The 24,486-nt window shown below is 63.2% G+C and overlaps 3 protein-coding genes and 1 long non-coding RNA gene across 7 annotated transcripts; 3 read left to right on the top strand and 1 right to left on the bottom strand.

Annotated features, from left to right (window-relative positions):
• The first annotated feature begins 39 nt into the window (after positions 1–39).
• On the top strand, positions 40–1,771 carry LOC139601764 (uncharacterized). 2 transcript variants are annotated; one of them, XR_011683015.1, is made up of 2 exons: positions 40–163; positions 391–1,771. It is a non-coding gene; the product is annotated as an uncharacterized lncRNA (long non-coding RNA). The 2 variants fall into 2 exon arrangements; XR_011683014.1 differs by having other exon boundaries at positions 202–1,771.
• Positions 1,772–4,361: 2,590 nt separating this feature from the next.
• PHOSPHO1 (phosphoethanolamine/phosphocholine phosphatase 1) lies at positions 4,362–12,109 on the top strand. Of its 2 annotated transcripts, none has more exons than XM_071451023.1 (3): positions 4,362–4,537; positions 8,522–8,590; positions 10,359–12,109. In XM_071451023.1, the coding sequence occupies exons 2-3, from the start codon at positions 8,546–8,548 to the stop codon at positions 11,109–11,111; spliced, it is 798 nt and encodes a 265-aa protein (XP_071307124.1). In that variant the 5' UTR covers positions 4,362–4,537; positions 8,522–8,545; the 3' UTR covers positions 11,112–12,109. The 2 variants fall into 2 exon arrangements, with proteins under 2 accessions (XP_071307124.1, XP_071307125.1); XM_071451024.1 differs by lacking the exon at positions 4,362–4,537 and adding an exon at positions 4,603–5,145.
• On the bottom strand, positions 12,101–19,319 carry ABI3 (ABI family member 3). Of its 2 annotated transcripts, none has more exons than XM_071451021.1 (8): positions 18,668–19,319; positions 17,094–17,261; positions 15,953–16,129; positions 14,788–14,873; positions 14,076–14,165; positions 13,390–13,523; positions 13,146–13,268; positions 12,101–12,839 (listed from the first exon to the last, which is right to left on the bottom strand). In XM_071451021.1, the coding sequence occupies exons 1-7, from the start codon at positions 18,782–18,784 to the stop codon at positions 13,150–13,152; spliced, it is 891 nt and encodes a 296-aa protein (XP_071307122.1). In that variant the 5' UTR covers positions 18,785–19,319; the 3' UTR covers positions 12,101–12,839; positions 13,146–13,149. The 2 variants fall into 2 exon arrangements, with proteins under 2 accessions (XP_071307122.1, XP_071307121.1); XM_071451020.1 differs by having other exon boundaries at positions 12,101–12,807.
• GNGT2 (G protein subunit gamma transducin 2) lies at positions 13,853–23,291 on the top strand. Its single transcript, XM_071451025.1, has 3 exons — positions 13,853–14,190; positions 20,912–21,007; positions 21,972–23,291. Exons 2-3 carry the CDS (start codon positions 20,924–20,926, stop codon positions 22,095–22,097), a joined length of 210 nt encoding a protein of 69 aa, XP_071307126.1. The 5' UTR covers positions 13,853–14,190; positions 20,912–20,923; the 3' UTR covers positions 22,098–23,291.
• The last annotated feature ends 1,195 nt before the right edge of the window (positions 23,292–24,486 follow it).

Below are 24,486 nucleotides of genomic sequence, written 5' to 3'. Positions count from 1 at the left end.
TTCCTGGAATTCCTGGGAGCAGGGAATGCAGTGGGATCAGATCAGGGAATTCAGGAATTCCTGGGAGCAGGGAATGCAGTGGGATTAGGGAATTCAGGAATTCCTGGAATTCCTGAGAGGAGAATGTAATGGGATCAGGGAATTCCTGGGAGCAGGGAATGCAGTGGGATCAGATCAGGGAATTCCTGGGGTTCCTGGGAGGGGAATGCAGTGGGATCAGGGATAGGGAATTTCTATAGAGAGGAATGCGGTGGGATCAGGGAATTCCTGGAATTCCTGAGAGGGAAATGCAGTGGGATCAGGGATAGAGAATTCCCGGAATTCCTGGAGAGGGGAATGCAGTGGGAACAGGGATAGAGAATTCCTGGAATTCCTGAGAGGAAAATGCAGTGGGATCAGGGAATTCCTGGAATTCCTGAGAGGGGAATGCAGTGGGATCAGGGATAGAGAATTCCTGAGAGGAAAATGCAGTGGGATCAGGGAATTCCTGGGAGCAGGGAATGCAGTGGGATCAGATCAGGGAATTCAGGAATTCTTGGAATTCCTGAGAGGAGAATGCAGTGGGATCAGGGAATTCCTGGAATTCCTGGGAGCAGGGAATGCAGTGGGATCAGGGAATTCTGGAATTCCTGGAATTCCTGAGAGGGGAATGCAGTGGGATCAGGGAATTCCTGGGAGCAGGGAATGCAGTGGGATCAGGGAATTCCTGGAATTCCTGGAATTCCTGGGATCAGGGAATTCAGGAATTCCAAGGAGAGGATCAGACCAAGGGAATTCCTGGGATTCCAGGGAGCTCCTGCCTGGTTTTTTGGGACATTTTGGGATGGAGCTGTCCCACAGCCCTGGCAGCTCCATCCCAGGAATCCGGGGTGGGTTTTAGGGCCAGAGTCGGGGATTTTGGGCAAACCCAGGTCCGGGATGGGGATCTGGAGCTGTTCCCGTGGGAATTGCCCCATTCCAAGGCTGGGATCCCACGGGGCTCCCTTGGGACCCCTCAGGTTGGATTTTCCTCCCCCTGGATCCAGGAATTCTCTCCCCCTGCCAGAGCAGCGCCCAGCAAATCCCCAATTCCTGGGAATTCCTGGGAATTCCTGGGAATTCCTCCTCTCCCACCCCAGTCCCAGCGAACCCAGGGATCCCCCAGGGGGCTCTGCCCTGCTCCTGGATTCTGGGATTCATTTTCAGCCAGGAAGGGCAGAATTCTCCCCCAGGACAGAGCTGCGTTGGGAAAACCTCTGGAATTTGCTCCTCCCTGGATCTTTTCCCAGCCTTTTCCCAATCCCAGAGTTGGGTTTTCCGTGACATTGGAAGTTTCAGGGCCGTTTTGGGCCCAAACCCCCTTTTGGGCCCATTTTTGAACCATTTCCTCCAGAATATTTAAACCCCCCCCCTCTTCCCCTCTAGCAGGGAAAAAATTCCAGTCCTGAATTCCCAACGTTGCAATTCCCTGGAATTCTCTGCATTCCCCCCCTTGCAGCCTCCAGTGGTGCCACAATTTCCTGCTCAGGATAATCCGATTTTTAAATGCCTAAAAACCCCGAAATGAGCCATCCACAATTTGTTTTCCAGGTTTTCCAAAGCCATTTTTTTCCCTCCTCAATAAATTCTCCAGCATTCCAGGCTGCTCTTCCAAGAATTCCAGAATCTGGGATGGTTTTTGGTTTTGTTTTTTTTTTTTTTTTCCTGCTCTTCAGCTCCGCTCTGTATCGGATCATTCTGAGAATTTATGAACTTCCTTTCTGTGGAAGAAGATTAAAAATTCCAACCCCTCTTCCCGGTCTGGCCGTGCTGTGAGATGCTGGGAGGGCAGGGTGGGATCCTTTCCAAAGAATAAAAAACACGGGAAAATGGGAAAATTTGGTTTAAAAGGCAGGGAGTTCAAGGCTGGGATTTGCTGTGGTTTCTTAATCCTCGGATTTCCATTTTCGCTGCACCCACAGAATTCCACAGGGATGGGAAACTCCAAGGGGTTTGTCCAGGTGTTCCCTCCTTTCTGCACCTGCCACTTCTGCTTTATTTTCCCATTTCATTTTGCTTCCTTCTCCTATTTTATTTTGCTGCTTTCCCCCGTTTTATTTTCCTTTCTTCTCCTATTTTATTTTGCTTTTTCCCTATTTTATTTTGCTTTATTTTCCCGTTTTACTTTGCCTAATTGTCCCCGTTTATTTTCCTTTTGCTCCCCATTTATTTTGCTTTTTTTCCCATTTTATTTCTCTGCTTTTTCCCATTCCATTCCTCGGTGGAACCCGAGGGCTCGGCGCCCCCAGAGCTGCGCGCTTTTCCCGGCAATTCCTTCCCGAGGCTTTGGGCTTTAACCCGAGCCACGTTTGGGGGAGGCGGAGCCAGGAGAGGGCGGCGGAGCTGCCGCAGTCCTAAAATCCAGGACAAACCCGGAGCCAGCGGGGCTGGCCCGGCCCCTGCGGGACCCGGGCGGGTCCGGGCGTCGGGAAAGGCGCCCGTGGGTGCCCCGGGCTCTGCCCTCGCCTCCTGCCCGGGGCTCTCGGCAGTGGAAAATCCCCGGGAGCGTCCCCAACAACCCCCGGGGTGGGATGGCCCGGGATGGAGCCGGGATGGGCCCGGGATGGGGCCGGGATGGGTCCGGGATGGGGTCGAGATGGAGCCGGGATGGGGCCGGGATGGGGCCGGGATGGGGTCGAGATGGAGCCGGGATGGGGCCGGGATGGGTCCGGGATGGGTCCGAGATGGAGCCGGGATGGGGCCGGGATGGGTCCGGGATGGAGCCGGGATGAGCCCGGGATGGGTCCGGGATGAGCCCGGGATGGGTCCGGGATGGAGCCGGGATGGATCTGGGATGGGTCCGGGATGAGCCCGGGATAATCGCGGGATGGGTCCGGGATGAGCCCGGGATGGGTTCGGGATGAGCCCGGGATGGGTCCGGGATGGAGCCGGGATGGGTCCGGGATGAGCCCAGGATGGGTCCGGGATGGGTCCGGGATGGGTCCGAGATGAGCCCGGGATGGGTCCGGGATGGGTCCGGGATGGGTCCGGGATGAGCCCAGGATGGGTCCGGGATGGGTCCGGGATGGGTCCGAGATGAGCCCGGGATGGGTCCGGGATGGGTCCGGGATGGGTCCGGGATGAGCCCAGGATGGGTCCGGGATGGGTCCGGGATGGGTCCGAGATGAGCCCGGGATGGGTCCGGGATGGGTCCGGGATGGGTCCGAGATGAGCCCGGGATGGGTCCGGGGTGATCCCGGGATGGATCCGGGATGATCCCGGGATGATCTTTGCCCCGCTGGGAAGCGGCAGGAGCCCCTGGGGAATTCCCCCTTTGGATTCTCCCGCTCGGAGCGGCTCCAGGGCGGGGAAGTGTCCGGGGAGAGCCGGAGAGTCTCAGGCTGGGGAGGGGAGAGAAGAATTCCCTGACAGGATTCCCTGAAATAATTCCCTGAAATAATTCCCTGACAGGATTCCCTAACAAACAGAATTCCCTGACAGGATACCCCGACAGGATTCCCTAAAATAATTCCCTGACAGGATTCCCTAACAGGATTCCCTGACAGGATTCCCTAAAAGAACTCCCTGATTCCCCGACAGGATTCCCCGATTCCCCGACGGGATTCCCTGGCGTTCCCCAGGAGGAGCCGCTGGGGCAGGGTCGGCACCTCCGGCCCGGGCGAGCCCGGGGAGCGCCCCGAGCTCCGCTCTGCGACAGAATTTTACCGAAAGGAGCAAAAATCCCCGAGTTTGGGGCTCGGGGACAGCGTGGCACCGCCGGCTCCTCCCGACCTTTGGAATCCCGGCCGCGCCTTTGCATTCCGGGACGCTTTTAATTAAAAGCCACCCAAAAGCCCCGAGCTCCGCCGGGGTTTGGCCGTCCCGGCGCGGTCCCGGTGTCCCGAGGGCGCTGCCCCGGTGTTTTTATCTCGGCGGCTCCTGCGGCCCCCGCGATAGCGGCGGGGCCCGGGTGGGGCAGCCCTGGCACTGCCACCCTGCAATTGCCCGTCCCGGTTCCTAAAATTACCGGGGGGCCCCGCCCGCTGCGGCCGCCGGGCCCCCCCGCCCGTCCCCGCCGCTATTTTGGGGACAATTCGGGCGTTTTTCTCGCTCGGCGCCGCGCTTGGCTTCGGGGCCAGAACCTCCCCCTCCAGACGGGTTCGGTTACACAAGCCCGGAGCGGTCACGGGGGGGGCACCGGGGTTTTTGTTGGTTTTTCCCGATTTGGCAACTTTTGGCAGCGGGGGGGGCGGCGGGACCCGCGCGGGGCGCTCCCCCCGCCCCTCGGAAAGAGGGCGCGGCCTGAGCTGGCCCCGCCCCTCCGCGGCGGGAAAGCTGCGCCGCCATTGGCTGCGCGGGCGATGACGTCGGCGCACTGCGGAGGCTCCGCGCGGCCCCGGCGGCGTCGCTTTAAAGGGGCCGCGCTCGCGGCAGCGCCGGCGGCGGCACCGGCCCCGAACCGGCCCCGGAGCGGCCCCGAACCGGCCCCGGAGCGGCCCCGAGCCCGGGCTGCCCCCGCGCCGCCCCCGCACACTCCGGCACCGGGGCGGACCGGGCGCTCCCGGCGCGTTCCGACCCGGTAAGGAGGCGAGAGGCGGCACCGCGGCGGTACCGGGAGATGCCGGATCCGCAACGGCTGCTGCCGGTACCGGCGGGTTTCCCCCCGGCTGGACCCTGCCGGGAGCGGATGGTGCCGGTGCCGGGGTCTCCACCCGGCGGGATCCTGCCGGGAGCCGGGCGGGTGGTGCCGGTACCGGGGGGTGCCGGTACGGTTGGACCCTGCCGGTACCGGGGCGGCTCCTGCCGGTACAGGGGGGGTCCTGTTTCGGTTGGACCCTGCCGTGCCTGGGGCGGATGTGCCGGTACCGGGGCGGTCCTCACCCGGTTGGACCCTGCCGGTACCGCTGCGGCTGCTGCCGGTACCGGGAGGTGCCACCCGGGCACGGAGCGGCCGCGATTCAGCCCCGCCGGTACCGGGAGGAGCCGCGGAGCTCGGGGAGGGGCTGTGCCGGTACCGGAGCCGCTGCCAGCCCGGCGGCACCGGGGGAGAGGCCACGGGATCCGGGACCCGGGGCTGGATCCCCCGAACCGCCGCGTTCCGGGGCCGAACCGGGGCTGCGGTAACGCCGCGGATCCCGGCAGGAAAAACAAATCCCGGGAAAAGCCGGAGCAGCCCCGTCACCCGAGGTGACCCGGAACGCTCCGCCCGTGCCCGTGCCCGGGAATTCGGGGGGAAAGCGGAGCCCGGGGAGGGACGAGGGGACCCCGGGGCTGGCGGGACCCGCTCCGGGCGCTCCTTAACGGGGATTCCCGTTAATTCCCGCATTTTCGGCTCTTTCGGGAACCGGGGCTCGCAGCGGGTCGGGTTTAATTCCAGCGGCGGCGGGATCGTGTCCCGGTCCCGGTTCTCGCTCGAGGGCAGAAGTTGGGTTGGAGTTGGTTAAAAACGCGAATATTCCACGCTCCAAAATCGGCTTCGGGGTTAAAAACCTCCGGACCGGGCACGGTCAGAGAGCGCCGGTGCCCCGGGAACGCTCCCGGTACCGGCACCTCCCGGTCCCGGCTCCCCGCGGCCGCTCCTCCCCGGTGCCGGGCGGGGACGATTTCGGCCGCTCCTCGCTCGGCTCTGGGCACAGAGATCCCCAAAACCCCGAAACCCGGGGCGCAAACGGCGCCGGGAAACGATTCCCGGCATTTCCCCGGCGTTTTCCCACCCGCAGCCCAAACTCGGCGAGTTGAGACCTTTATTCCTGAGCAATTATCCCGTTTATTTCCCGTCCCTCCGGCTGCGCTTTTTTGGGAAAACGCGGCCGCTTCCCTTCCCAAGGGAGCCCCTTTTATTTGGGGAAGGCGCTCCCGGTTCTCCCATCCCGCACCAAAATCCGGGATCCGCTCCCGCCGGGATTTCCCATCCCGCACCAAAATCTGGGATCTTCTCCGGCCGGGATTTCCCCTCCCTTTGCCCCATCCCGCACCAAAATTCGGGATCTTCTCCCGCCGGGATTTCCCATCCCGCACCAAAATCCGGGATCTTCTCCCTCCGGGATTTCCCATCCCTTTGCCCCATTCCTCACCAAAATTCGGGATCTTCTCCCGCCGGGATTTCCCATCCCACACCAAAATCTGGGATCTTCTCCTGCCAGGATTTCCCCTCCCTTTGCCCCATCCCGCACCAAAATTCGGGATCTTCTCCCGCTGGGATTTCCCTTCCCTTTGCCCCATTCCTCACCAAAATTCGGGATCTTCTCCCTCCGGGATTTCCCATCCCTTTGCCCCATTCCTCACCAAAATTCGGGATCTTCTCCCGCCGGGATTTCCCATCCCACACCAAAATCTGGGATCTTCTCCTGCCAGGATTTCCCCTCCCTTTGCCCCATTCCTCACCAAAATTCGGGATCTTCTCCCGCTGGGATTTCCCATCCCTTTGCCCCATCCCGCACCAAAATTCGGGATCTTCTCCCGCTGGGATTTCCCATCCCACACCAAAATTCGGGATCTTCTCCCGCCGGGATTTCCCTTCCCGCTGCCCCCCGGGCCCGGCTCTGGGTGTCCCTGGATCCATTCGGGTCCGGCAGATTTCCTAAATTAATTTTTCCCCTCCCGTGGGATCAGGGGTGCAGTTGGGAATTGCAGATCCCTGGCCGAGCTCGGCTTTATTGGGGAGGGATTTCCTTACCCGTATCCCGAGGATTTTGGGGTTTTTTGGGATGCCAGGAGCCCCCCAGCCCTCAGAGGATTTCAGTCCCAAAATAATCCACAGGAACTCAATCCCTGAATAACGCTGGCCCCGGTTCTGGGGCCTGTTTTGATCCCATTCATCGCGGGTTTGGGACAGGTTTGGGGCCGGATTTGGGGCTGTTTTTGGGGCAGGTTTGGGGCAGTTTTGGGACAGATTTGGGGCCAGTTTTGGGGCGGGTTTAGGGCTGGGTTTGGGGTGGGTTTGGGACAGGTTTGAGGCCAGTTTTGGGGCGGGTTTGGGGCAGTTTTGGGACAGGTTTGGGGCCAGTTTTGGCGCTGTTTTTGGGGCAGGTTTGGGGCAGTTTTGGGACAGGTTTGGGGCAGTTTTGGGGCCAGTTTTGGGGCGGGTTTGAGGCCGGTTTTGGGGTGGGTTTGGGACAGGTTTGGGGCCGTTTTTAGGGCGGGTTTGGGGCTGGTTTTGGAGTGGGTTTGGGGCCGGTTTTGGGGCGGGTTTGAGGCCGGTTTTGGGGTGGGTTTGGGACAGGTTTGGGGCCGGTTTTGGGGTGGGTTTGGGACAGGTTTGGGGCCGGTTTTTGGGGGAGCAGCTCCTGCAGCCGCATCTGGGGATGCTCCGAGCTCCTGCCCCTGGAACTTTTCCCACCCCACAAACCCCAACCCCTCGGGCCCAGAGGAGTTTTTGGGGCAGTTTCACTCCCCAGTGTCCCCAGGGCTCTTTCCCTCCCTCCCTCCCAGCACCACCGACTCTCCCCGAGGCCTCATCCCAAATTATTTCCTCACTGCTGGCGGTGACCAAGCAATGACCAAAATTCCAGTTCCTCTTTCCTGTTTAATCCCATTTTTTTTTTCCTTTGGAAGCCGCTCCCAGCCTGGCTGTGCCGTTCTTTGGCTCCGGATTCTGTCTGTAAATAAACCCTCCAGTTCTGACGGCTTTTTTTATATTTTTTTTTTTTTTTTAGCAAAATAAACACCCAGCGTGTGGTTCCAGGCCTCACAAAAAAAAAAAAAAAAAGGGATTTTCCCACAATTTCCAGCCCGGCTTCCAGCTCCGTTTCCCTGCGCCAGGTGCCGCAGGGTTTTTATTCCAGCCGAGTCATGGGTGCTGTTTGTGCCCAAAATAGCGGCGAGCGGGCCGGGATCCAGCGCAATCCCCACAAATCCCCTTCCTACAGCCGGGGACAAATCCCCGCGCTCCTCCCGGCCCGGCCGAGCCCCGCTCGCCCTGCCCGGCTCCAATTCCCGGCGGGAATTGCCCAATTTCCAGCGGGCAGAGGGATTTGGGGAGGGTTCCCCTCGCCGGGGACCACCAGGGGTCGGCAGAATTCCGAATTCGGCTTTGCTGTCACTCGCGGGGAATCTCCCTTCATCCATCCACGAATTTCCCTGGAAGAAAATCGGGGTGGGGGGGTTGGAGCAGGGCCGCTCTTCCTGGGTTTTTTTGCTGTTCCCAGGTTTTTTTGCTATTCCTTTATTTTTTTTCTTTGCCGTTCTCGGGTTTTTCTTTTGTTGGTTTGTTTTGGTTTTTTTGTTTGTTTGTTTGTTTTGTTTTTGGGGGGCTTTTTGTTTGGTTTTTTTTGGTTTTGTTTTTGTGGTTTTTTGGGGTTTTTTTTATGTTTGTTTGGGGGTTTTTTTGATTTTTTTGTTTGTTTTTTTGGTTTTTTTTCTGTTTTGCCCTTCCCGTTTTTTTTTTTTTTTATTTTTCTGCTCGCCGTTCCCTCGCTGCCCTCACGGGGACTCGGGAGGGCTCCGCGGCTTTGAACGGGCTCTGCTCCCCCCTCCCAGCCTTGGAACGGAAACTCCCGAGCTCGGGAATCCCGCGGGAAAAGCCCCGGGACTGACGGAATTCCCGCTTTTCTGTGTCCCACAGCCCCGGGCCCGCGATGGTGCCAGCATGAGGAGGTGCTGCCAGGGCGTGGGGCTGCCATGCCTGTTTAAGGTCAGTGCCACTGCCGGGGGATCCGGCTCCCCAAATTCCAGAATTAATTCCAGAATTCCAGAATTCCACCCTGGAGCGGCCAGGAAGGGCTGAGGGGAGCGGGGGCTGCCAGGCCCGGCTGATTTGGGGTTCATGGAATGCCCTGAGCCGGGAGGGATCCCCCAGGACGGTCCAGCCCAGCTCCCGGCCCTGCAGGACACCCCAAAATCCCACCCTGGGCATCCCTTGGGAACGGGGGCATCGCTGGCGCTTCTTCCACCCTCTGGCAGGGGGGAACCGGTCCCTAAAATCCCACCTGGAGCCCCTGGGCTGTCCCCCCTGTCCCAGCCCAGGTGTCCCCCCCAGGTGTCCCCCCTGTCCCAGCCCAGGTGTGCCCAGGTGTCCCCCCCTGTCCCAGAGGTGGCACAGGAGGAGCAGCCTGGGCTGTCACCCCCAGGTGTCCCCCCTGTCCCCCCAAGGTGTCCCCCCCTGTCCCAGAGGTGGCACAGGAGGAGCAGCCTGGGCTGTCACCCCCAGGTGTCCCCCCTGTCCCCCCAAGGTGTCCCCTCCTGTCCCCCCCTGTCCCCCCCAGGTGTCACCCCCAGGTGTCCCCCCTATCCCCCACAGGTGTCCCCCCCTGTCCCCTCCCAGGTGTTCCCCCTGTCCCAGCCCAGGTGTGCCCAGGTGTCCCCCCCGTCCCAGAGGTGGCACAGGAGGAGCAGCCTGGGCTGTCCCCCCCAGGTGTCCCCCCTGTCCCCCCCAGGTGTCCCCCCCTGTCCCCCCCGTCCCCCCTGTCCCCCCCAGGTGTCCCGGGTCCGAGGTTGATCCCGGAGCTCTTTCCCAAGGCCGGAAATTCCTGATCCGGGCCCGCTGTCCCCTCTGTGCCCAGTGACCGCAGTGACCTCGGCCCGGATCAGCCTCAGGGCGATCCCTCCATGGGCAGGATGAGGCTTTGGGGCCTGGCACGGGATTAACCCCTCCCGGCCCGGCGGGGATCGTCAGCCCGGGCTCAGGTCCCGGGGCCAGCGGGGTTTGTCCTCCCTGGAGGGACTGGGAACAGACGGTGCCACCAAGGCCCAATGACAGCGGGGTCTGTCTGTCCATCCCACACCCCAGTAACAGCGGGGTCTGTCTGTCCATCCCACACCCCAATGACAGCGGGGTCTGTCTGTCCATCCCACACCCCAATGACAGCGGGGTCTGTCCATCCCACACCCCAATGACAGCGGGGTCTGTCCATCCCACACCCCAATGACAGCAGGGTCTGTCCATCCCACACCCCAATGACAGCAGGGTCTGTCTGTCCATCCCACACCACAATGACAGCAGGGTCTGTCTGTCCCACACCCCAATAACAGCGGGGTCTGTCTGTCCATCCCACACCCCAATGACAGCGGGGTCTGTCTGTCCATCCCACACCCCCCTGACCCCGCTGTCTGTCTGTCTGTCCCACACCCCAATAACAGCAGGGTCTGTCCGTCCCACACCCCAATGACACAAGGGTCTGTCCCAATAACAGCGGTGTCTGTCTGTCCATCCCACACCCCAATAACACCAGGTTTTGTCCGTCCCACACCCCACTGACCCCGCTGTCTGTCTGTCCGTCCCACACCCCCCTGACCCCGCTGTCTGTCTGTCCATCCCACACCCCAGTGACACCACTGTCTGTCTGTCCGTCCCACACCCCGATAACACCGGGTTTTGTCTGTCCCACACCTCCTGACCCCGCTGTCTGTCTGTCCGTCCCACACCCCCCTGACCCCGCTGTCCGTCTGTCCGTCCCCTGCAGGGCGTGGGCATGGCCGGCCCGCGTCCGCCGCGTTTCCTGCTGGTCTTTGACTTTGACGAGACCATCGTGGACGAGAACAGCGACGACTCCGTGGTGCGGGGCCGGGCGCTGCCGGAGCCGCTGCGCCAGAGCCCGCGCGGGGGCAGCTACAACGAGCACATGCAGCGCGTGCTGGCCTTCCTGGGCGAGCAGGGCGTGCGCCCCGCCGAGCTCCGCGCCGCCTACGAGAACATCCCGCTGGCCCCGGGCATGGCCGAGCTCTTCCAGCTGCTCTCCAAGCACCAGGAGCTCTTCGAGCTGGTGCTCATCTCCGACGCCAACACCTTCGGCATCGAGGCCAAGCTGCGCGCGGCCGGCGCCCGCTCGCTCTTCCGCAAGGTCTTCAGCAACCCGGCCAGCCTGGACCGGCGCGGGGTGCTCACGCTGGGGCCCTACCACAGCCACAAGTGCCTGCGCTGCCCGGCCAACATGTGCAAGGCCAAGATCCTGGGCGAGTACCTGGCGGAGCGGGCGCGCGAGGACGTCGAGTTCCAGCGCGTGCTCTACGTGGGCGACGGCGCCAACGACTTCTGCCCCGCCGGGACGCTGACGGCGGCGGACGTGGCGTTCCCCAGGAAGGGCTACCCCATGCACAGGCTGATCCAGGAGAGCCAGGAGAAGCAGCCGGGGGCGTTCCAGGCCGCCGTGGTGCCCTGGGAGTCGGCGGTGGAGGTGGCGCGGTACCTGCAGGAGCTGCTGCGCAAAAAGTGCTGAGGGAGGGAGGCGGCTCCGGGCCCGGCCCCGCTCCCGGGATGTTCCTCTGCCTTTCCCGGCCCCGCTCCCGGGATGTTCTCCCGCCTTTCCCGGCTCCGTTCCCGGGATGTTCTCCCGCCTTTCCCGGCTCCATTCCCGGGATGTTCTCCCGCCATTCCCGGCCCCGCTCCCGGGATGTTCCTCTGCCTTTCCCGGCTCTGTTCCCGGCTCTGGGCCCGGCTCCGTTCCCGGGATGTTCTCCCGCCTTTCCCGGCTCTTTTCCCGGGATGTTCTTCCCCCTTTCCCGGCTCCATTCCCGGGATGTTCTCTCCCCTTTCCCGGCTCCATTCCCGGCCAGTGAAGCACTTTCTGCAGGCCCCCGGCCCTGCCCAGCCTCGCAGCCACGGCCCCTGCACCCTTTGCCGACCTGACGGGGATTTCTGGCCGAGTTTTGCTTCCTTCCCCTTTTGACCTCGAAAGGGAATTCCTAAAAATGCAGCAGCCAGATCCCCACGGGCTGGGCTCGGCCTTGCTCCTGCCATCCTACCCTGGCCTGCCTGGCCCTGGGCTCCTGATCCCGCTGGGAATTCTGGCTGGGAATTCCCTGCCCCGAGCCCTTTCCTGGATCCTGCGGGGCCCCTCCTACCCCAGGGAGGGTCAATTCCCCCTGACCTGGGCACCTCCGAGGTGCCCCAATCCCCCCTGGGACGCTTCTGGCACTGGGTCCCCAGAGGCCAAACCCCCCCCTCCCCACTGCAGTATTAATTAATTAATTAATTAATTCCCCCTTCTAATTGCACTCTGCAGGGGCACCTCCAGGGGTTGGCTCCTCCTGGATTAATCCCGGGTTTATCCCGGGTTTATCCACAGCCTTACCGGCCCCCGAGGGCGGCCCTGGCTCCCCCAGACCCGGCAGGAATTGACCAAAGCAGCCCCGAGTTGTTCCTCCTCCGTGCCACCCCCTCCCTCGGACTGTGTGGAACTCAAAGCCATGGAATTAAAGACACAAATCTGTGTAAGACGGACAGAGCTCTGTATTGCAGACAGACAGACAGACAGACACGAGCCTGGCTGGGCACAGCTCTGAGCTGCACCAAAGGGGGGGTCCTGCTCTGGCTCCTGCTCGGGCCCTGGAGTCTGGGGGATGGACAGGGGATGGATGGACAGGGGATGGATGGACAGGGGATGGATGGACAGGGGATGGACAGAGGATGGACAGGGGATGGATGGACAGGGGATGGATGGACAGGGGATGGACAGGGCATGGATGGACAGGGGATGGATGGACAGGGGATGGACAGGGCATGGATGGACAGGGGATGGATGGACAGGGGATGGACAGGGCATGGATGGACAGGGGATGGGCAGAGGATGGATGGACAGGGGGTGGATGGACAGGGAATGGGCAGGGGATGGATGGACAGGGGATGGATGGACAGGGGATGGATGGACAGGGAATGGATGGACAGGGAATGGATGGACAGGGGACACTCTGGGGACACTCTGGGGACACCCTGGGGAGCGGTTTTGGGGCTGGAGCATCCCTGGAGCCCACAGGGACAGCGGGCTCTGCTCTGTGCCTGGGGTTCTGTTCTGGGCTGGGATCCAGGGCTGGGATCCAGAGGTGGCCCCTGGGATCAGCTCCTGCCCCGCTGCGTTCCCAGCTCAGTGTCCTCCTCGGTGTCCTCCTGCCGCGGGTCAGGGAGCGGGGCCACCTCTGGGGACAGGGACACGGACATGGAGCCACCTCTGGGGACAGGGACACGGACACGGAGCCACCACAGGGCACGGGGGACAGGAGCGGCTTTGGCACCGCAGAGCGTGGCAGGGGGGGCTCTGCGTGCTGGGCAGGGGCTGGGCCAGGGGACCCAGGGGGTTTGGGACCCTCTGTAAGGGGTTTAGGACCCTCTGTACCTTTCTCCAGGGGTTTAGGACCATCTGCACCCTTCTTCAGGGGGTTTGGGACCCTCTGTAAGGGGTTTAGGACCCCTGTGCCTCTCCCCAGGGGTTTGGGACCCTCTGTACCCCTCTGCAGGGCTTTGGAACCCCCTGTACCTGTCTACAGGTAGCTCTGCGGGTCCCACGGGGGCTCCTCTGCGTCCGGTGGCGGTGGCAGGGCCAGGTCCCCAAAGTCGGGCTCGGCCGGGGGCGGCGGCGGCAGCTCGAGGTCATCGGGGGCTGCGAAAACCCCAAAAGGGCGAGGGGTGAAGGGCGAGGGATGGGGGGGCTCGGAAGGGATGGGGCCGGGTCAGACGCTGCCCCCGTGCCCCTGTCAGCCCCCGGAGCACCGAGCACTCACCTGGGGGCGGGGGCACGGCCGGGTGCCCGGGGAGCGGTGGCGGAGCTGGGATGGCAGCGGCGGGCGGGGGCGGCCCCGGCAGGGGTGGCGGGGCAGGAATTCCGTCCCCGGGAGCGGCCGGGGCCCCGCTGGAGCTGGGGCGAGGAGGAGCAGCAGTGTCAGGGTGGGGGTCCCTGTGTGCCCGTGCTGGGCACGGACACGGGGCCGTGCCAGGACAAGGTGGCACCGTGTGGCCTCGGCAGCTCTGCAAACCCTTCCCCACCCCGTGGCCCATTTCCCATTGCTCCCATCAATCCTATAATTCCCATCATAATTTCCCATTATTTCCCATCATTCCCATAATTTCCCATAATTTCCCATCCTAATTTCTCATTATTTCCCATAATTTCCCATTATTTCCCATCATAATTTCCCATTATTTCCCCATCATATTTCCCATCATTTCCCATCATAATTTCCCATTGTTTCCCATCATAATTTCCCATCATTTCCCATAATTTCCCATCATTCCCATCATTATTTCCCATCATCATTTCCCACCTCTCCCTAAAGGACACCCTCGCCCTGCCCACGAGCCCTGCCAGAGCAGCAAATCCCCAAACCCTCATTTTTCCCCCAAACCCCCGTTTTTCCCCCAAAACCCCATTTTTTCCCCCAAACCCCGAGCACAGGAGCTGCCCGGGTACCTGAGTGGGGAGGAGCCGCAGGAGCCGCTCGGGAGCTTCCCCATGGGAACCACGGGCGGCTGCACCGGCTCCGGGACACGGCTGCTCCTCCTGCGGGACCGACAGGATCAGTGGGGTCAGTGGGACTGGATGGGATCCATGGGATCAGTGGGACGGGATCAGTGGGATCAATGGGGTCAATGGGATTGCATGGAATCCATGGGATCAGTGGGATGGGATCAGTGGGGTCAGTGGGGTCAATGGGATCAATGGGGTCAATGGGGTCAATAGGGTCAATGGGATCAATGGGATTGCATGGAATCCATGGGATCAGTGGGACGGGATCAGTGGGGTCAATGGGATTGATGGGATGGGATCGATGGGATGGGATTGATGGGATGGGATCAGTGGGACCAATGGGATCAATGGGATCAGTGGGATGGGATCAATGGGATGGGATGGGACCCACAGGATGGGATGGGATCAGTGTGATGAGATCCATGGAATCCATGAGATCCGTGGGATCAATGGGTTGGGATCAGTGGGTTGGAATGGGATCAATGGGATCCATGGGATCAATAGGATCAGTGGGATGGGTTGGGATCAGTGGGATGGGATCAGTGGGGTTGAATGGGAGGAGATGGGACTGTGCCAGAGCCCGCCCCTGTGCCAGCACCCCAGTGCCACCACCCCAGTGCCAGCACCCCCGGTGACCCAGCAGGGCCCCTCTCACCCCAGCGTCCCCACAGCCTGGGCCGAGGAGCATTTGGTGCTTTTGCGAGCCAGGGTGCCTGTGCGGGACAGCTGCGTGCTGGTGTCCTGTGACACACGGACACGGGGACACACACGGACACACGGACACACACGGACACGGGGACACACGGACACACACGGACACGGGGACACACGGACACACAGACACGGGGACACGGGGACACACATGGATACAGGAACACACAGACACGGGGACACACACGGATACAGGGACACGGGGACACATGTGGGTGCCATCCCTGCCCCGTGACCTCCGGGGCTGTGTCTCTCCTACCCAGGGAAGCGGACTCGGGCTCGGGAGGCGCCGGGGCCGCGGGGGCTGCGGGGCCTGCGGGGAGGGACCGGGGCCTGCGGGGGCTGCGGGGAGGGACCGGGGGATGCGGGGAGGGACCGGGGGCTGCAGGGGATGCGGGGGATGCGGGGAGGGACCGGGGGCTGCGGGGGATGCGGGGGATGCGGGGAGGGACCGGGGGCTGCAGGGGATGCGGGGGATGCGGGGAGGGACCGGGGGCAGCGGGGGCGGCCCCGAGGCAGCAGCGGCACCGTGGGAACGGCGGCCCCGGCGGCCCCGCCTGCCCCGAGCCCTGCGCGGGGGTTTCCGGAGCGGGGGAGGATCCGCGGGGCTCGCAGGAACCCGAACCCGCCCGTGCGGGATTTCTGCAGCGGGGGAGGATCCGCGGGGCTCCAAAGCCCATCCCGGGGGTGCCTCTGCAGCGGGAAAGGACCAAGGGAGCTGCGAGGCTTCCCAGCCCCTCCTGTGCGGGGATTTCTGCAGTGGGGGAGCATCTGTGGGGCTCGGGGACCTCTGAACCCCTCCTGTGGGGTTTTCCAGAACGGGGCAGGAGCTGTGGGGCTGTGAGGACTCCAGAACCCTTTTGTGGGCACCTCTCAGAGCTGCCAAAGGCTCCACGGGGCTCTGGGGCTCCCAAACCCCTCCTGTGGGGGTTTCTGAGGCGGGGAAGGATCTCTGGGGTGCCGGAGCCCCAGAGCTGAGAGGGCACAGACAGAGCCCATTCTCCATGGAGGAGGGGTCTGAGCCACCCATGCCCCGCTCAGGGGGACACTGGGGACGCCTGGGGACACCGGGGACCCAGAAATGCCACCCCAGCCCCGGTGGGACCCACCTTGACCCCGTGGCCGACGCCGTCCAGGACGCTGAAGTTGAGGGGCCGCCTGTAGTAGGGCTCCAGCACGGGGGGCTCCGGGGGGGGCAGAACCTTCTGGAAGCTCAGGCACCTCCTGGTGACGGTCAGGGCGCCGATCTCGCGGCGGGACACCTTCTCCTTGTGGATGTCCACGCTCTGCCGAGGTGACACCGTCCCCAAAGTGCCACCGCGGGCTGTCCCCGCTCCCCCGGGTGCCACCAGCCCTGCCAGCCCCGGGTCCCTGCCCGGGAGGGGACGGGGGACAGGATTGCCAAGGGGCGGGCCCTGCTCTGGAATGGGGACAATGGGGACAATGGGGACAATGGGGACAGGCTGTCCACAGCAGGCAATGGGGACATGGCCCTGGGGAGGGGACAGGAGGGGCTCAGCCCCCCCGAGCTGCTCCCCTGCTCCTTCCACAGGGTCCTGTCCCCTCTCGTGGCTGCTCCAGGTGGCTCCCAGGTGCCAGGGAGAGCCCAGGTGCCCACCGGGCCCTGCAGCAGTGTCCCCAAGCTCAGAGTGGCCACAGGACCCCTCAGCAGTGTCCCCAAGCTCAGAGTGGGCACGGGACCCCTCAGCAGTGTCCCCAAGCTCAGGGTCCCCACAGGACCCCCCAGCAGTGTCCCCAAGCTCAGGGTCCCCACAGGACCCCTCAGCAGTGTCCCCAAGCTCAGAGTGGCCACAGGACCCTGCAGCAGTGTCCCCAAGCCCTAGGTGCCCACAGGACCCCTCAGCAGTGTCCCCAAGCTCAGGGTCCCCACAGGACCCCTCAGCAGTGTCCCCAAGCCCCGCAAGGACAGGGCCAGGCCCCTCAGCAGTGTCCCCAAGCCCCGGGAGCACAGGGCCAGGCTCCAGCTCGGGGACAGTGTGCCATTCAGGCAGTGCCATCATTCAGGCAGTGCCATTCAGGCAGTGCCATCATTCAGGCAGTGCCATCATTCAGGCAGTGCCATTCAGGCGAACGCTCTGCGCTCCCCCTCGCAGATTTGGGGACACTTTGGGATGGGCAGCTGTGACCGGGAAGCGCCCCCGAGGCCAATCCCTGCCCAGCCCGGGGCTGGCTCTGCCTCCCGCCGCCCGCAGCCCCTGTCCCCTGTCCCCCGGTGCCCCGCGGTCCCACCTGTGCCACGCAGGTGACATCGGCCTCCAGCTGGCGCAGCTGGGCCGCCTGCAGGTCCATGAGGCGCAGGAAGGCTCTGGCCAGGCTGTTGACCTGGTAGGCGACGCTGGCCAGGGACTGCGTGCTCAGAGCCATCGTCTCCTGCAGCGCCTCCCTCTTGTCGCCGGCCTGCAGGGGACAGAGCCCGGAGCCGTGGGACGAGCCCTGCCCGCCCGGAACCCCCCGAGGAGTTTCCTTCTGCTTTCCAGATGCCCGGGGAAGTGCAGGGATTCCCCGGGATTCCTGCCGGGAATGAGATCCCGGGGGGCTCCGGAGGTCACCGAGGGCCCGGCTCAGCCTCCGGGGACAGCCAGGGGACCACGCGTGGCACAGCCGGGGTGGCAGCGGCCGTGCCGGGGCTCCCAACCGTGCCGGGGCCGTGCTGGGGCTCCCAACCGTGCCGGGGCTCTGAGCCGTGCCGGGCTTTGCTCTGAGCCGTGCCGGGGTTGGCTCTGAGCTGTGCCGGGGTTTGCTCCGAACCGTGTCGGGCTTTGCTCTGAGCTGTGCCGGGGCTCTGAGCTGTGCCGGGGTTTGCTCTGAGCTGTGCCAGGGCCGTGCCGGGCTTTGCTCTGAGCTGTGCCGGGGCTCTGAGCTGTGCCGGGGTTTGCTCTGAGCCGTGCCGGGGCCGCGCTGGGTTTGGCTCTGAGCTGTGCCGGGGCTCTGAGCTGTGCCGGGGTTTGCTCTGAGCCGTGCTGGGTTTTGCTCTGAGCCGTGCCGGGGTTTGCTCTGAGCTGTGCCGCAGCCGCGCTGGGTTTTGCTCTGAGCCGTGCTGGGTTTTGCTCTGAGCCGTGCCGGGGCTCAGCTCCCAGAATAGCTCACCCCATTTCCTCTCGGTTCTGCCCCGCTGGCTCCGGGCCCCGCGGTGGCGGAGCCGCCTCGGGGCCGGCAGCAGCCACGGCCCGGCCCCGGTGGGCGCCCGGGGAGCCCTGCCCGGCAGGGAGAGCCAGGATGGGCATTTTCCTCCTGACCCCGTCTCCTACGCTCCTGTCGCAGCCCTCAGTGAGCCAGGCAGGCAGGGATGAGGAGGAGGATGGAGATGAGGAGGATGAGGACAAGGAGGATGGGGTGAGGATGAGGAAGAGGATGAGGACAAGGAGGATGGGGTGAGGATGAGGAAGAGGATGAGGACAAGGAGGATAAGGATGAGGATGAGGATGAGGAGGATGGGGTGAGGATGAGGATGAGGACAAGGAGGATGGGTGAGGACGAGGATGAGGACGAGGAGGATGAGGATGATGATGAGGGCACCAGCAGAGCTCCACGCTCGCCCCACACGCACAGGCCCTGCCAGGTGCCCCCTCCCAGCCCCTGTGACACCCACCTGGCCCCAGCCCCCTCCCAAGGTTTCTCCAGCGGCCCCAGCCCCCGGGACCCCCCCCGCACCCCAAACCCCCCAAAGGCGGGAGCTGCTGGGGGCGGAGGAGCCGCCGAGGCGCGGGAAGGGCGGCGGGGCCGGGGCCGGGGCGATGCTGGGGCTGCCCGGGCACGGCTCCGGCACCGCCACCCCCGGCCCGGCCCGGCCCGGCCCCGCTGACCTGCAGGTAGTTGCTGTGGCAGTACTCGGCCACCCGGAGCAGGTTGTGGTGCTGCTCCCGCAGCTGCTGCCGGCCCGCGGGGATCTCGCTCAGCCGCAGCCGCTCCAGCTCCGACATCGCCCCGGCCCCGGCCCCGGCCCCGGCCCCGGCCCCACTTCCTCCCGGGGCGCGTTTTGAAGCCGCTGCCGGTGCTGACGCAGGGCCCGCGGGCGCCGCGGTGTCCCCGTCCCCAGCAGGGACACCCCGCCCTGCCCGCGGCAAGGGGGGACCGGCGGGGAGGGACCCGCGGGGATGGCGGCGGGGACAGCCCCGGGATGGCAGCGGGAGAGGATGTGAGACACGGGAACCACCGGGGCTGCAGGGCCGGGAGGGACCCCACAAGGACCCCGACCCCACAAGGATCCCGACCCTGAAATCATCCTGACCCCAAAAGGATCCCGACCCCAGAAGGATCCCGACCCTAGAAGGATCCAGACCCTGAAGGGACCCTAACCCCAAAAGGATCCAGACCCCACAAGGATCAGGACCCCAGAAGGATCCTGACCTCAGAAGGATCCTGACCCTAAAATCATCCTGACCCCAAAAGGATCCCGACCCCAGAAGGATGCAGACCCCACAAGGATGCAGACCCCAAAAGGACCCCAACCCTAAAATCACCCTGACCCCCACCTGTGCCACCCGTGCCACCCCCCCGAGCCGCCGCCACCCTCCCGGGGCTGAGCACGTCCCGGGCCCCGCGGAGCTCCCGCCGCCCTCGGCTGCGCGCCCCGGAACGTTCCCGAACAGCCCCGGGGCTGGCAGGGCACAGCGGGACGTGCCCGGGGAGCCCCGCGGTGCCCCGGGAGCCCCTGGCAGGGCACAGCGCGTCCTCGGCCGGGCGCGTTCCGCACCCCGCGGGTGAGGCCGCAGGAAATTCCCGCTCGGAAAGCCCCGGCAGCCTCTGCTCCGCTCCTGCTCCGCCCCAGGTGCTGCCCTGGCGCCTCCCGGGCTCCGTCCCAGCCCCGGGCCCGGCCCTTCCTGAGCCCATCCCGAGGGAAGTGATGGATTTCCGCCGCTCCCGCTCCTCACGGCACCGGCACCGGCACCGGCCCCGAACAAACCGGGGGGAACCAACGGAGTCAGTCCCGGGGTCAGTCCTGGGGTCAGCCCCGGGGTCAGTCCTGGGGTCAGTCCTGGGGTCATTCCCGGGGTCAGTCCTGGGGTCAGTCCTGGGGTCAGTCCTGGGTCATTCCCGGGGTCATTCCTGGGGTCACTCCCGGGGTCAGCCCCAGGGGTCAATCCCAGGGGTCAATCCCAGGGTCACTCCCGGAGTCACTCTCAGGGGTCACTCCCGTGGTCACTCTCAGGGATCACTCTTAGTGGTCACTCCCGTGGTCACTGCCAGAGGTCACTCCCAGTGATCACTCCCGTGGTCACTCTCAGTGATCACTCTCGGGGTCACTCCCGTGGTCACTCCCGGGGTCACTCCCAGGGTCACTCCTGGGGTCACTCCCGGGGTCACTCCCAGGGGTCACTCTCAGGGTCACTCCCGTGGTCACTCCAGGGGTCACTCCCGTGGTCATTCCCGTGGTCACTCCCGTGGTCACTCCCTCGCTCCGGGCAGGATCCGGACCCTCCCGGGCATCCCTGGGCGCTCCCCGGGTGCCGGACCCCGCCCGGCCCGGCCGCCCCGCCCCGGCCCGATTAGGCCGGGCTTTGGGGCTAATTCCCAACACCTGACCGGCTTAGGCTCCTGAGTCCATTATCAGCTTAGCAGCAAAGACATCTGCTGCGGGCGCCCGGAGCCGCAGAGCAGCCTCGCCTCTCCTCCTGTCCCCTCCTGTCCCCTCCTGTCCCTCCATGGGGCTCTGAGCGGCCCCAGAGCACACAGGGGCGGCCCCCGGCCCCCAGGTGAGTCCCTCTGCCCCTCCAGGCCCGTTTGGGGAGCAGGAGTCGCTTCCCCCCGCGTTTGGGAGCATCCCGGTGTCCCCAGGGATGTGCGGGCACGGGGAGGAGCACGGGCCACGCGCGCCACTGGGGTTTTTGGGGAAAAAGAGTCGGATTTCCTCAACTTCCACGGTCCCAGAATCTCGGGGGGAGTGGAAATGGTGATGGAGGAGCCGTGGTATAAAAAGCCAGGGGAAAGGAAAGCTGAAATGCGTTGAATTCCTCGGGAAAGCCGGGCAGGCGTTGCCAGGCACTGCTCGGGGACCCTGGGGCTCACAATCCCACACAGCAATAACCCCAATAACCGCTGTCCTGCAGGTCCAGGGCACCATGGCTCAGGACATGACCGAGAAGGAGCTGCTCAAGATGGAGCTGGACCAGCTGAAGAAGGAGGTGAAGAACGAGAGGCAGATGGTGAGTTCCTCACTGCAGGGCTGTGCTTCCTCAGGGGGACAGAAAGAGCCCCGGGGCCTGAAATCCACCCACGCTGCCCCCAAAACACTGACACGGCCCCTACAGCACCCACGCTGCCCCCACAGCACCCACGCTGCCCCCAAAACAGCCACGCTCCCCCCCACAGCACCAACACTGCCCCTACAGCACCCACGCTGCCCCCACAGCACCCACGCTGCCCCCAAAGCCAGGCGGGAGCCCCCACACTGCCCCTAAAGCTCTGGGATGCTCGGGCACGCCCCAGGGGTTATTTGGGATTTCTGGCACACGCCAGGGGTGGTTTTGGGATTTCTGGCACACCCCAGGGGTGGTTTCAGGATGCCCCAGGGATGGTTCACGGATGCCCCAGGCGTTATTTGAGATCCTCCAGTTCAGATTCCCCTGTCCAGATCCCCAGTTCAGATCCCCCAGTGCCATTCCCCGGTGCCATTCCCCGGTGCCATTCCCCGGTGCCATTCCCCGGTTCAGTTCCCCCAGTCCAGATCCCTGGTTCAGATTCCCCGGTGCCGTTCCCAGGTTCAGATCCCCTGCCCAGATCCCCGGTGCCATTCCCAGTGCCATTCCCCGGTTCAGATCCCCGGTTCAGATCCCTGGTTCAGATCCCCGGTGCCATTCCCCGGTGCCATTCCCCGGTGCCATTCCCCGGTTCAGATCCCCCAGTTCAGATCCCCCAGTTCAGATCCCCCCGTCCAGATCCCCGGTTCCGATCCCCCGGTGCCGTTCCCGGTGCCGTTCCCCAGTTCAGATCCCCAGTTCAGATTCCCCGGTTCAGATCCCCGGCGCCGTTCCCGGTGCCGTTCCCCGGTTCAGTTCCCCCAGTTCAGATCCCCCAGTTCAGATCCCCCAGTCCAGATTCCCCGGTGCCGTTCCCCGGTGCCATTCCCGGTGCCGTTCCCCCCGCACCGTTGCGTCTCGCCCCGGGCAGGTGTCCAAGACGGGCAAGGAGATCAAGGAGTACATCGAGTCCATGGCGGGCGAGGACCCGCTGCTCAAGGGCGTGCCCGAGGACAAGAACCCCTTCAAGGAGAAGGGCGGCTGCACCATCAGCTGACCCCGGGCCGCCGGCCGCTCCTGCTTCCCCTCTAGTCTGACCCCGGCCTGCCCGGAGCCAACCCTAGCGCGCTGAAACGGGAGGAAAAGAAGAAATAAAAAAAGCGTGAACAAAGAAAAAATAACAACAAAAAAAATAACCCCAAAGCTCCACCCTCGCTGCCGCCGGGGCGCCGCGGCTGAGCTTTGGTGGTTTCCCACCAGCAAAAAAAGCAAAACTTCTGCATTTTCAGCAGCCGGAGCGAGCGGGGGGTGTGGGAACACCGAGCTGGGGCTGCTCCGAGCCCCCCGAGCCCGGATTTGTCCTTTATCCCAAAAATCCCAGAGCTGCCTTCCCTGGGGGTTCCAGCTGGGGTGGGCTGGGGAGGATGGAGATGCCACCAGCGCCTCCCCCAAGGTCGCGCCTGCCCCTCTGGAAAACCCCAGTGGTGTCACCTGGAGCTGTCCCCAAGCGCTGCTGCTCCCTTTTGGGGTTTTTTTGGGATAAATTTAATCCCTGCTTGACAGAGAAACCCCGAGGCACAGCCAGCTCCCGAATTCACTGGGGTGGGTTCGCTGTTTGGAGCCGTTTTGCTTTTTTCTAAACCCGTTCCCAGGATTTTTTTTTTTTTTTTTCCGTTTAATTTCGGGGAGAACTCTCCCAAAACTGCCCCAACGCCATCGACCCCAAAAGGGAGGCAGCAATAATTTGAATTTCTGAGTCCCTCGGGGCGCTGTCCCCGGCCCTCTCCCACTCCTCCTCTTCTCCCAGCCCGGTTAAATCCCAAGGAAATCCCTCTGGATCCCACCTGGAGCAGTTCTCCTACCCCTAAATCCCAAGAAATCCTTCTGGATCCCACCTGGAGCAGTTTTCCTACCCCTGGATCCCAAGGAAATCCCTCTGGATCCCACCTGGAGCGCTTTTCCTACCCCTGGATCCCAAGGAAATCCCTCTGGATCCCACCTGGAGCGCTTTTCCTACCCCTGGATCCCTTCTCAGCCTCACCACGGGGCAAAGGCGCTCCCGACACCCTAAAATCTGGAGGAGAAGACAGAAAAAGTGGATTTTCCTCAAGCAGGGGGTCCCCCCCGCAGCCAGAACCCCCTCCCTGCACTCCCTGGCCTCAAAAAAACCCCCACAAACTGCCCAAAACACCCCAAAATCGAGGTGGTTTTGTTCTTTCTCGCAGATGCTCAATAAACCCGCCAGCACCGCCACGGCCTCTGTTTCTTGCAGGAAATACTCTCCAAAAATTAGAGTTGGTGGGTTTATTTTCACTCTAAAGTGGATTTTATTTGCCTTTTAAAATTTTATTTCATTTAGCTGCAGACCTCACAGTCCCAAGAGCTGGCTTGTGACTGATGTTATTCTTTTAATGCTCCAATAATATTTTTTTTTTGCCTTTAAAACACAGGTGCACGGTGGGGCTGAACCCTCCTTTTTGGTGGGGTTTTTGATGGTTCTGCTGGGTTTTTTTTGGTAGAATCCTATTTTTTGATGGAGTTGGTTGGTGGGGCTTTTCTGGGGGGTGATGGAACCGAATGTGAGATGCTCCATAATTAATTTGGAGATTAAGAAGCAACCCAAAGGTGCTGCTTCTTCTCCTGGCCACAGCTCCAAGACCAATTCAGGCTATTTAGGTTAAAAAATTAAAAATAATAGTATATTCTTGGCCTTGAGGAGATCGGCTCCTCCGGGGCCTGAGCTGCCCCTAATCCGGGGCGATAACCAGGCCGCGGCCGGAGTGGATTGACCCGTTAATCGATGTTAAAGGGCTGGGAACGTGCGTCAGAGCCGGATAAGCCGCCTCTGAGGGGATTCGGGACAATGCCGGCCACACAGCGCCTCAGGGCAGGGCCGCAGGGGCCGCGCAGCGTTGTGAGGGCTCGAACCCGCCATGACGGCTCCCGCCATGAGGGCTCCGGGCGGCTGAGGGGGAGGCGGGCCAAAGGGCGCTCCCAGCCAATAGCAACGCGGGATCGGCAGAGTGACATCAGCTCAGCCAATCAGAGATAGAGAACGGAGGGCGCGAACAGGCTCCTGGGGGATTGGTGAAGTGGGAGGCGGTACAAAGGAAGGTAGCAGCCAATAGAAACGCGATATTGGGAGAGAGACACTAGATATAGCAAATCAGCGATGGAAAACGGAGAGCGCGAAACCCCCTCGGGAGATACGGATTGCGGAAGAAGGAGGCGGTGCAAAGAGAGCTCTCAGCCAGTAAAAATAAGAGCTTCTGAGAGTCACAGGCCGAACAGCCAATCAGCGATGGAAAACGGAGATCGCGAATCTCCCCGGAGGGGTCCGGGCCCCGCCGGTAGAAGGCGGGGCGAAGCGCAGAGCCAGCCAATAGAAATAGAGGATTGCTAGAGTGACGTCCTGCCCAGCCAATCAGCGGTGGAACACGGAGCGT

The sequence above is a fragment of the Agelaius tricolor genome, unplaced genomic scaffold (assembly GCF_023055355.1).
Source record: "Agelaius tricolor isolate 1412-34295 unplaced genomic scaffold, bAgeTri1.0.p SCAF_31, whole genome shotgun sequence".
Lineage (NCBI taxonomy): Eukaryota > Metazoa > Chordata > Aves > Passeriformes > Icteridae > Agelaius > Agelaius tricolor.
This window is presented reverse-complemented; position numbering and strand designations above follow the sequence as displayed.